Source organism: Mandrillus leucophaeus, unplaced genomic scaffold (assembly GCF_000951045.1).
Source record: "Mandrillus leucophaeus isolate KB7577 unplaced genomic scaffold, Mleu.le_1.0 Scaffold235, whole genome shotgun sequence".
Lineage (NCBI taxonomy): Eukaryota > Metazoa > Chordata > Mammalia > Primates > Cercopithecidae > Mandrillus > Mandrillus leucophaeus.
Window position 1 is genome coordinate 4,543,470 of NW_012102421.1, and position 12,680 is coordinate 4,556,149.

The following is a 12,680-nucleotide window of genomic DNA, read 5'->3' on the forward strand; positions in this document are numbered from 1 at the left end:
ATTTCTTGTTTACCATTCCTTGCATAGTATCTCAGTGAGAGCTCCCTCTCTTTTTCTGTTTTTTTTTTTTTTTTTTTTTTTTTTTTTTGTGCTCCATCCTCAAGTCTAATGGGATGGGTATGAGGGCTGATGAGAAAGAAAACAATTTTTTTAATTCTTACTCTGAATTCTGCAGTAATTTATAATCTTGAGAGAGGTGTCTACATTCTTTTGCTAGTTCTACTCTTTCTCTCCCATATCTTTTGTACATAATTAGAGCAGCATCTTGTTTTTACCTGGTACAGAATATTTTATCCTACATTGATTTCATAATGAGGTCTTAAATTTACAATCTTTGCCAGACTACACTTATAAGTAATTATTTTTCTGTCTTGTATCATACTCTCAGCAAATCTTAATGTCTAATTAGTGGGACTAGGATGCATTTTGCTGTCAACGCCTTTAAAAAAAAAACCCAGTCATTTGGACAATACCATCTTCCTTACTCTTACTCTGCAGTGAGTGTTTGGTTCTGTCATAACAAGAAAGGGACTTCGCAGTTTCCTTCCCAGGATTTGTCTCCTTTAAAAGATGACTTGAAAATCCCAACCTTCCCCAGTGCTGGGCCATGCATTTTGATCTTGGCTTGTTCTATGAATAGAATGGAGGAAATTTCTTGCTCCTGATGCCAGATAGGGGAGGTTCCAAGCAGAGATTACAACAGAGTCCTCTCATCCCCAAAGCTGAGTTTTGATGAGCTTTGAGTTTAAGGTTGTGGCTTCAAATATCAGCAAACTATATACCACTTTCATGGTCAATTTGTTCATTCCCTAGTTCACATTTATTTTGTTTGTTTGTTTCTTTAGCTTTACTATTGTGGGAGGAATGGGTCTAATATCCCTGCCTCTAGAGTTAAATTGGCAGCATTTCAGTTTAAGAGGTTGTGGGGCCAAGAGGTTGAGAGAACAAACAGACTCTAGAATCAAACAGACCTGGGTCCAGATCCTTACTCTAACATTTTCTGGATATTCCAACCTGGATAAATTACTTGACTTCAGATGTATCAAATGGGATTATATTCATCAGCTGATTCAGTGTTTGACGTTGTGATGGGCATTATTTCATTTCCTGAGTATATGATAGTAGGGGAAAAGGAAAAACATTCCTGTCCTTGCAGAGCACAGTGTAATAGCTCCCTCATAGGGTATTGAGAATTAAATGAAAAATAATAAATTTTAGCACAATGCCTGGTTCTCAACAGATAAGAGTTGTTATTCAGTACCATGCAGTGTTGTTCTTTTCCACATTGTATCCCAGCTTGGCTCAGAGTAAGCACTCAGCAAACTTTGATTGAAGAACTTCATTCATGTGTGGTGTGTATACCAGTTTTTTCATATGTGTCAGTAGTTTTAATAAAACTTTGAAGCAATCGTGTGTGTTGTTTCCCTGGTTTACATTTTACCTTTCAAGAGCAACATGACCTTTTCTGGCTTCTCCTACAGGCACCATTGACAGAAATCACATGCTTAGAAGAACTTATAACCTTCTGTTGCTTAATTTTCAGCACAAGTTGGATGATGTGGGACTTCTTATCTGATGTTTTCCTTAGAATAGCTGAGTTTTAGCAGTTGCACAATCCTTTGACATGGCATTTGAGGAATGTGACATGGTGAGTCTCAAATGCTGAACAGTAGCATCTGTGTACATTCTCAAGTGATAGTTGCCTTTCCTAATTTTGAAAAGCTAGCACTTAAATTCGTTAGAAGAAGCATCCCAAAAAACTTTTTCAGCAGAAGGAAGTTGTTTTTGTAGCATAACACAGATGACGTTGGAATTAGACTTGGCTTCCATTCTGGTTAGGTGACTTAGGCAATTTAATGAAGCTAAATCTCAGGTTCCACATACGTAAAATGGAATAACAGTAGTAACATTTTCATAGACCACTTGGAGTAAAGGAGACACTGCATGTAAAGCAGTTAGCACAGTACCTGGCATATAATAATTGCTGAAAATGGTGACTATTTTTCCTAATTGTTTAGTATTTTTTAAAACGACAAAATATAAAAGCTAAAAAATGTAAACCATGAAAAAAACCTTATGCCTATATGTTGTTTGCATATGCAAATTAATATTAGCTATTTTACTTTATTTTTTTAGAGACAGGTCTTGCTATATTGCCAAGGCTAGCCTTGAACTCCTGGGCTTAAGTGATCCTCCCACCTCGGCCTCCCAAGCAGCTGGGACTACAGCCACAGACCACCTCACCCTGCTAAATTAACATTAGTTTTATCTGAATTGTTCAGAATTGTGTCTTGTATATTATTGTTTAGATGTATCATATTGAACCATGGAATGACAACAAATAACAGAACTGTCAGTGTCATCTAGTTACACTTGCTAATTTTACATATGAAGAAAACAGTCCCAAAATTTGGTGGCTTAGTTGAGTGAGGACTTGGGGCAAACCTTCTAGTCTCATTGTTTTATAAGGCAGCTGAGGAGATCACTTAGGGAGGTGGGGAGAGGTGTGTGGGAAAGGGCTTATAGAGATTTGACTGCCAGCACTGCCTGTGTGTGTATGTAAGAGAGACAGAGAAGACATGAATAAGAGTGCATGCATGTGAGAGAGTGTGAATGTACACTTGTGCATGTGGGAGTGCGTGCATGATGGGGTATTTGTGTAGCTGTGTGTGTAGTTTCCTAGGTTTTTTGTAAACTTTTGGTGTTAATTTCCTCCATTTTTGGGTTCCAAGAAGAAAACTTTCACTTCTGGTGAAGAGAACCCTTGGGTGCCTAAATTCTGCCAGAATACAATGACAATGAAAGGGAGAATAAGTGGGCATTTTTCAGGAGTAGGTGGATGCTTGGTGACAGTGAATGGGTTTGACATCATACAAGTAAAGCATGCTCTGTTATTCTTTCATGTGCTTTGATACTGTAGAATTTGGTGAGGGAAACTCTCAGGTGTAAATTTTATACAAGAATTCTTACAGAGCTGAATTAATTGAATTCTTTTGACAACTATTACCTCCTAGCTGAAGTAAGTATTTATGTAGGCTACTTTTCAAAAAACACTTTTAAAAGACATATGTAAAACATAGCTGTGATTTTAAAAAATACTACAATTTCTAAATCTTTTTTTTTTTTTTTGAGACGGAGTCTCACTCTGTCGCCCCGGCTGGAGTGCAGTGGCCGAATCTCAGCTCACTGCAAGCTCCACCTCCCGAGTTTAAGCCATTCTCCTGGCTCAGCCTTCTGAGTAGCTGGGACTAGAGGTGCCCGCCACCTCGCCCAGCTAGTTTTTTGTATTTTTTAGTAGAGACAGGGTTTCACCGTGTTAGCCAGGATGATGTCGATCTCCTGACCTCGTGATCCGCCTGCCTCGGCCTCCCAAAGTGCTGGGATTACAGGCTTGAGCCACTGCACCCAGCCAATTTCTAAATCTCAAATCAATACGATGAGTTACTGCTTTACTAAGTAATTGATTTTGAAAACAATTAACTTGAAATCCAAGTATGAGAAAAATGGATTGAGACTTAGCTGATTTGGATTCTTTCTTTCTTAATTAAAGGCCAGTAGGGTCACTAGTCATTGGGAGCAGTAATCTCTTCTAATTTTATGCTACTTTGAATTGCTGGTGTAGCTTGATGAGGTTATTCTTCTGTGGGACTTGTGTTTTGACATTGATGCTATTAGTATAAACCAAAAAAATTGATATTCTTTTCTGATGTTTATAGGTAATTGTTGATGATAGTGAGAAGACATTTGCCTCCCCTGATAAATGGTATATTTCATGTATTTCTATTTTATTTTATTTTTTAGCTTGTTCGTTTTGGTTTAAGTAACCAGCTGGTGGTTGCTTTCAAAGAAGATAACACTGTTGCTTTTAAGCACTTGTTTTTGAAAGGATATTCTGGTACAGATGAAGATGACTACAGCTGCAGTGTATATACTCAGGAGGATGCCTATGAGAGCATCTTTTTTGCTATTAATCAGGCAAGTGTTTTGTTGTGAATGACCTATACTTTAACAATGTATTGATACGTGGCCTTGTCTTAGCAAACAAACAAAAATTATACATATGTTAAAATATTCTAATGTAAGTTTTGCAGTCTGCCAAAAAATGTTTATTGCTATTTCTGAAGCTACATTTCTTTTTTTTTTTTTTTTGAGACAGAGTCTCCCTCTGTTGCCGAGGCTGGAGTGCACTGCAAGCTCCGCCTCCAGGGTTCACGTCATTCTCCTGCCTCAGCCTCCCGAGTAGCTGGGACTACAGGCGCCCGCCACCACGCCCAGCTAATTTTTTGTATATTTAGTAGAGACGGGGTTTCACTGTGTTAGCCAGGATGGTCTTGATCTCCTGACCTCGTGATCCGCCCACCTTGGCCTCCCAAAGTGCTGGGATTACGGGCCTCTGAAGCTACATTTCTACACAAAAGAGTTTCCTATTTTGACTTTTAAAAAAAGATTTATCTTTTTAATTTATCACTTCATACCTACTGCTTTTGGAAAATTACCCCAGATCAAATAGCAAGAGTAGATTTTTAATCTCAGAAGGCTTGATGAAAGCTTAGTATAAAATCAAAGATTCCAGCCTGGCGTGGTGACTCATGCCTGTAATCCCAGCACTCTGGGAGGCTAAAGTGGGTTGATCCTTTGAGTCCAGGAGTTTGAGACCAGTCGGGGCAACATTGTGAAACCCCATCTCTACAGAAATAAATACATAAATAATAATAAAATAAATAAATAAACAAACAAACAATCAGGGATTCTGTGGCCTTAATTGTGATGTTTTAGCATTAATAACCCTAGCTGAATCTCAAGAATATGGAACATAAAATAGTTGTATGTAGACAGGTCTGAGAAAGCAGATTTGTAGACTTGAAGAAATAATTTAGGAAAGAGAAACTGTTCCTGTTTTTCCGTTCATTCAAAAAATATTGAAGTATCTAATATGTAGCAGGTGTTATTCCAGACATTGAGGATGCAGCAGTGAATAACACAGACAAAACACCTTCCTTTATAGAGCTTGATTCTAGAAAAAGAGTTAGACAAAAAGAAGTGAAATGTATAGTATCAAATGCTGGCTCCCTGAGAACACCACACAAAAAACATGTTGATGAGCAAAGCTGAGCTTATTACTTAGAGTGGTAAGGGAGATGCTATATTGATCAGATGCCATATTGCCTTTGGTAAGGAGGGCGTTCTTTAATGTGAGGGGAGCTTGATTAGAATTAGGTAAGGATGATGATATAATAATTTAGGACTGATGAACATGGCAAGGTGAGGATTGGGGAGGCAGTTTCAAACAATCTGGGAGTTGTTTTCAGACAAAATCTTCCAATTGATATCTATTTCAATGAGTTTTTTTGGATGTTCCTGAAATAATACAGGGACTTTTATGGTCCAGGGCAAAAATTTTCAGCAATAGTAAAATCATATTAATGAAGACAGAGCTAGTAAAGCCCTATTAGTGCAGATAGCCAACAGTAAAGCCATGTTAACGTAAGCTCAGGTAAGCTAACGTTGGTTCATGTTAGTCATTGATGTAAGCTGTGGAGTGTGGATGGCTCATGTCCTCAGTAGATGTTAGAAAGTAATAACTGCTAAGGAGTAAAGCAGGGAAGGAGATGTGAAGTGCCTGGGTGTGGTGATAGATGTTTGTGATTTTCTTTCTTTCTTTATTTTTTACTGCATTTATTTTATTTTTATTTGACAGGGCATAATTGTACCCAGTATATAGTTATGGGGTACAATGTGATGTTTTGATGTATGTTTGCAATTTTCCTTGGCTTAGGGAGGGAAGGCCTCATTGAGGTGTGGAATTGAGAGCTGAAGGAGTAAACCCAGTGGCTATGTACATGGGTCTCCAGGCAGAGGGAACAGCAAAGGCCGGAGGCAAAAATAGGCGTGTGAGCTCCAGGAAGTGCCTGGAGGCCAGTGCAGCTTTGCAGCGGGGCGGGGGAGCCAAGGAACTGGAGTAGGAGATGAGGTCCTAGAGATAAGGCAGGACCTTGGCTTTGGTTGAGTGAGGTGGGAGCCGTCCATCACCATGTTTAGTTTCGAGTTCTGTGAGGCAGTGTCTTGCTGAACAACCTGAGAAGATTTCTTTGTAGTATTTTAAATCGGGAAGTTCTATTGAGGGACATGATGTAAACAATACAAAGTAACTAAAAGTACATTCTATATGCTATAACCTCTCATCAAAGTTTTAAAAGGTCATATGTGGTTTTTATTTGACTATTTTTTAATAGTATCATCAGCTAAAGGACATTACCCTGGGGACCCTTGGTTATGGAGAAAATGAAGACAATAGAATTGGCTTAAAAGTCTGTAAGCAGCATTACAAGAAAGGGACCATGTTTCCTTCTAATGAGACACTGAATATTGACAACGACATTGAGCTCGGTAATGCAGTGATAATTTCATGATGTGCCTTTATCGTCTTGTGGTAAGAGCAAAAATGCCCTCATGTGCTAGCAACCCCGATGGAACAACATTGCTTTAGTGACAGCTAACCTGTCAGGGGTTGACACTCCAACATTGGCCTGCAGAGGGGCTTTGGCTCAGGAAACTGTGGGGTTGTGGCCATGGGACAGGGACAGCATTTGTGGATCTATTTGGAGCAACTCAAAAGATAGCTGGTTTTGGGGTATATTCACAGGTCCTGTTTTTGGGGTTTTTTCCCCTAGGAGGGGATGATTAGGCTTTTTGAAAAAATGGTCTGTATGTGTTAAATGAAATAATATATGTAAAGATGCTTTGTATACTTGTTTTTATTATTTGTAAAATACAGAAATGCTCTTCAAAGGTGAATTTGATTAATAACTCATTTTCTCTCTTAGGAGATCCCTTGGCAACAAGTTAATGGCTAATCAAGTCAAATTGTTTTGTGCTATTTTGTTAAGCATTTAAGAGCATACTGTATATAAATGTGAGGTGTTTGGCTTAAGACTTTTTGGTTTTTTTTAATACTGTTTTATTATTTTATTGTTTTGTTATTCACTCAACAAACCTCTGGTGTGTAGTCATCATGTCCAGAGCACTCAGTTTTATGTGCTGGGGTTGCAAAGATTAATCAGTTGTGGCTCCTCAAGTACTAACAGTTCAGGAGTAGGGATTCTAACAGCAGTTTAAATTTAGAATACTTTTATTAAAATTAGAGTTTCACATTGATGAGTTCATTTGATCGTACTTCCTATAATCTGATCTTAAGGTGCCTTGATGACACAACAGGAGAATACCCTATGAGACAGAGGTTTTAATTTTTCTATAGGCTGCCCACTCAGAATCTCTTCATGAGTAAATGTGTCATGTGCTCTTGACTCTGAAAGAACCAGCCCATAAGCCAGCACATGTGGTATCTGGCTCCCACGGTGCTTTCAGAGACCATCTAGAGGAGAGTTACCTGGTTCTGTAGCTGGCAACATTGAAATGTCACTTGTCACTTGTCTTATCTCCCTGGAAGCTTCTGCTAACTTGAGATCTATTTGGTAGTCCACCTACAGGGGCTAATCCTGTTTTAATCTTTTACCTGGGTGGTCAGCTATGCTCTTCCCTGTAGGTGATTCCAGTAACTGTGACAGGAGGACTTGTCCTGTTACCCTCTGTTTCAAGTAAGCCATCTGTCCCTTGTCCTTTTAAAAATATGTGACTCTAATTGGATGTACCATACAGTGGTTTCCCAGTGATTCATATACTGTTTTTCTCAATTGATTTTTCTTGGAAAATTGCTTAAAGAAATGTGACCAAAGTCATACCAGTGGCTAGATAGCACTGGCAATGCTGGAAAGCAGGATTTATTTCCTGCCCATTGGGCAGTCTTTCCCTTGTTCATTTCATTGTGCTCAGAATATGGACTATGTTTAACTAAATGGACAGAGGTTGGTTATTAATGAGTTTATTTTAACAGAAATTGCTTAAATATGTTAATTGTATTCTTTGACTTATTAAATATAACTTGTCAAAGAGAATCTTCTGACATACCCAAAAGGTATAATGAAGATTCTTCAAATATGTGATACTAGATTTTAGGCCTTCTTTCCTTGGATATGTTGAAGGAAGCCTGCAGATACAAATAAGATTGAGTTTGACTTCATTCATTTGGCACTGTGGTTGATGTAGGTGAATTAGCAGAAGCTGTTCCAGATTAACTACTTATGAATTTTGCACTATCTTTACTATTATGGGAATCATCCTTCAGTGTTCTAAACACAGATATTTGCCTACACGCCCAGCGTTCCTGGCGGGCTTATATTTAGCTGCACAGCTGATTGTGTAGATCAAGATTAGTGTTTCCCTTAATTTATGCTAATGGGTATATCCCTCCTGGTTCTGCCTCGAGAACTACAGCTTTCCAGGTCAGCCTCATTGGGAGGACTGTTATGAATCCTGTCAAAAAAATGTTTGGCTGGGCGCAGTGGCTCACGCCCTTAATCCCAGCACTTTGGGAGGCCAAGGCGGGCGGATTACCTGAGGTCGGGAGTTCGAGACCAGCCTGACCGACATGGAGAAACCCCATCTCTACTAAAATTACAAAATTATCCAGGCGTGGTGGCACATGCCTGTAATCCCAGCTACTCAGGAGGCTGAGGCAGGAGAATTGCTTGAACCCAGGAGGCAGAGGCTGTGGTGAGCCAAGATTGCACCATCCATCGCACCATCCATCGCTCTTGTTGCCAGCCTGGGCAACAAGAGCGAAATTCCTTCTCGAAAAAAAAAAATAACATTTGAGTAACTAACATTTTAATATAGTGTTTCATTTTCTGTAATACAATTTTTGAGTGTCTTATATTCATTTCCACATGTTCTTAGCATGAGACATTATGACCATTTCATCATTTTTCCTGCTGTTTTAGGAACAGCAGGAATCTACCCTCCCCCTGAAAGGATGATTTCTTTGGCTGGAGTATTCTGTGAGATTCATATTCATTTGAGTTATGAGGCTGTTACTGTAGATATCAGTTTATTCTGCTTGAAGTTTGATGTTTTACTTAGGGCTTTTGCTATCTTGAAAAAACAACACAAAACGAACAAACTCAGTTTTGTTGCTTGGCGGCCTCGGCAGCAATGGCTATAAGTGGAAAGTCAGCCAGACTTCAGAGAGTTCTGAATGAATATTTAAACAAAGTGTAACCCTATAATTACAAAATCACACAAAATTTGAACAACCAAACAGACTTTTATAAGGCAAATTTTACAAATAGTGTAAAATTAACTAACAGAATTCTGTTCAATTTCTGTGAATCTAAGATACCATTTTTTTGAAAGACTCATCTGCTTTAGAGATGCTTAAAAGTAAAAAAAGTTGCATCTTAGAATAAATGAAATACAGGAGAAAAAGGCCTAGGACAGTGTGTGTCACAGAGAGCTTGAACATGTTTCTTCTTTCAGGATATAGTTGTTTACTCAGATCAGTTTAACTTTTTTTTTTTTTTTAACTTCACCTTAGAATAAGAATGTTAGAGATAGGAGGACCTTAAATATCATCATTTTGACCTTTACAGTTGAGGAAACTGATGCTCAGTCAAGGTAAGCAACTAAGTCATGTAATGATTTAGTGACAGTAGGTCTTTCCTACTGAAAACCCAGCAACATGGGCATCAGCTGGGAGTTTATGAGAAATGCAGAATCTCAGGCCATGCCCTAGAGCCTCTGAATCCAAAAGTGCTTCTTAGCAGCAAGCTCCCCAAGTGGTTCACACACGTTAAATGTTTGGAGCACTGGTTCAGTGATCTCCAACTAAAGATCTTTGACTTCACATAGACATCTTTTTTACTGACTTCATCCAATTCTTCACTGTCCATCACCACCTCCTGCCTTCAGTGCCTTCTGGATCCTACTTCGAAATCTTTGTGCATCAATATCACATTACAAAAGCTGTCAGAATGCTTGCCTCTCCTCCCTTCTCAACTGGATCCACTCAATCACCATTAGTCCCCAGCCTCTTCCATCCCTGTGTCCAGCTGATGCTTACTGGAGAAGTGTGCCAGATAGAAAGAACACCCTCATCTTCTTGCCATCATGTCTTCGAAGCTTCTTGCATAACTTCCTTCCACTTCTTTTCACCCTTGTGTTACAAAGGAGTACAGAGGTGAGGCCACAGTTAAAACCCTCACCAGAGCAGCGGGACACACTCCTTTCAGTTTCTGGGGAGTTGTGCCCTTTCTCTAGAAAGGTGTACCCAAATTTGCATCTCAAATCCAAACTTCCCTGAGCTCCACGCTCCTCATATATCCAACTGACTATCTGACAACTCCGCTGTGTTGCCTAATAGGAATTTCGAAACTGCTGTGTCTAAAACAGAACACTTTTAGCCTCCCCCATCTCCCTACCTACCCTGTGGCCCAAGCTGTTTCTTTCTTAGACTTCCCGATTTTGAAAATGATACCAACATTTTCATATCATACTGTAATAACCTTGGTTATTCAAGCCCTGTACTTGAAGTTGTCAGTTTCCCCATTTTCACTGCCACCATTGTCATCCAAGCCACTGCTTGCTTAGATGGTCTCCCTGCTTCTGGTCTTGCCTCCACCAGCCTCTTCCCTGCCCTGCAGAAACTACAGTGGTAAATCAGGTCATACCTCTTCCAGGCTTAAAAATCATTAGTGGCTTCCCATCCCATTTAGAATAAAATCCACAAGTCCTTTTAGAAACTAACCTTCTGCCTGCCTCTCCAGACCCCTGTCCTCACATTTCTGTTGTAGCATCCTTTCTGTTTGTTGAGCAAGCCAGGCTCTTTCTTGCTTGGAGGCCTTAGTGCTTGATTTTTTTTTTTTTTTCCTATTTGGATCTATGCATAGCTGGTTCTTTTTCCTTTTAGGAAAAAGGTTTCAGTTCAAACATCTTTTGCACCTTTAAAGTCATTCCCTAACTATCTTTCCTAAGGTGGACTCTCCCTCTGTATTAGTCTGTTCTCATGCTGCTAATAAAGACATACCCAAGACTGGGTAATTTATAAAGGAAAGAGGTTTAATTGACTCACAGTTCTGCAGGGCTGGGGAGGCCTCAGGAAACTTACAGTCATGGTGGAAGGGGAAGCAAACACATCCTTCTTCACATGGTGGCAGGAGGGAGAAGTGCAGAGCAAAGTGAGGAAAGCCTCTTATAAAACCATCAGATCTCATGAGAACTCACCCATTATCACAAGAATAGCAGCATGGGGGTAACTGCCCCCATGATTCAATTACCTCCTACTGGGTCCCTCCCACGACATGTGGGGATTATGGAAACTACAATTCAAGACGAGATTTGGTTGGGGACACAGCCAATCCATATCACCCTTTTAGTTATTCTTGTTCACTTTATCTTCAAAGTACTTCTCACACTGTGAAATTATCTTGTATATATTTTTGCTTATTGTTATTTCCCCCACTAGAATGTGAGCTCCATGAAGATGGTGACCATGTCTGTCTTGTTCATTGCTTTAGCTTCAGTGCCTAGCACAGTGCCTGGCTTTCAGCAAATACTTACCTAATAAACGAATGAGTTGAGTACGGAGCCTGGGTCTTTGATATTCTTCTAAAATATGTGCTCAGAGGTCAACCTCCTCAGTGCACTGGTAGAGCTCAGGCTCTAGAACCAAGCACAAGTAGATTTAACTTTTGGATAGCGAGTAGCTACCTGTATGACCTTGAGGAAGTTTCTTGGCCTCTCTGGACCTTGGTTTGTTCATTTGTGAAATGACGGTAATAGTGCCTATCACACAAGATTGCTTTGAAGATTAAATGGGATGATGCATTAATTGAGATAATATATAAAGTCCAACACAGTGTCTGGTATGGAGTTAAGTGCCCAATATGTTTTTGCTATTTCTATCATCAGTCTTTTCCTCCCTAAAAACAAGTTTCTTTTGACCAACTGCCCTCACTGTACACATTAAGGTCTAATCAGGAAAACCAACATTGAATTGTTTTCTGACACTAATACTCCATCTGCCAAACACAGGGAGACATACTGTCTGCAAATGTCTTTTAAAAATATTATCTCTATTGAGTTGTCTGTTCAGCTCTGGGCCCTGTTTTTGGCTCAGGACATCTAATTTTCAGTAAACATAAGTGTATCCCGTGTATCAGGACATATTTTGAGTGCCAGCTAGATGCTAGGCAGTGGGCGTTTAGCAAGGTGCAACAAAGTTGTGCTCTTGATCTCAAAGACCTTATACTCTAGTTGAAAGGATAAATAGGCAAATGAAGAGTTGCAGTTGTGGAATAACACTTTTAAAGAATCAGCCAGTGAGTTTTCCAAGATTCATGGACACCTACTAGGTGCCAGGCACTGCACAAGGCCCTGACTGCACAAGGCCCCGACTTTTCCATTTCAAAGTCAGCATGGAAGGGGCAGCAACAGCCTGGGCGAGGGTCACCCATGCTGGTTTCATACCAATTTTGTCACTAGGTTTCTGTGGCCTTGAAAGGTGCTTGTCTCTAGAGCTCCTTGTTTCCTGCTTTGTAAAACAAGGGTGTTAGCCTACACAATAATGAGACTAATTTTTATGTGAGGTTCTTGGAATCATTCTTCTATCATTTACAGCTCATAATTTGTTTTTACTTGAATACAACCTGTGTTCTTTTTCTTTCTCTTTATTTTTTTTACTTTGAAAAAGTGCCAGACTTACCAGAAAAGTTACAAAATAGCACAAAAATTTCCTGTGTACCCTTCATCCAGATTTCCCCAATACTAACTTTTTTTTTTTTTTTTTT

At 39.5% G+C, this 12,680-nt stretch overlaps 1 protein-coding gene across 2 annotated transcripts in view; it reads left to right on the top strand.

The window, feature by feature from the left end:
* MCOLN2 (mucolipin 2) overlaps positions 1–12,680 on the top strand; it is a 90,420-nt gene that overhangs the window by 41,745 nt on the left and 35,995 nt on the right. For both annotated transcript variants that reach the window (XM_011982129.1, XM_011982130.1), the window contains exons 3-4: positions 3,802–3,975; positions 6,234–6,387. In XM_011982129.1, the coding sequence (XP_011837519.1) occupies positions 3,802–3,975; positions 6,234–6,387 (328 nt within the window). The remainder of the gene's footprint in view (positions 1–3,801; positions 3,976–6,233; positions 6,388–12,680) is intronic.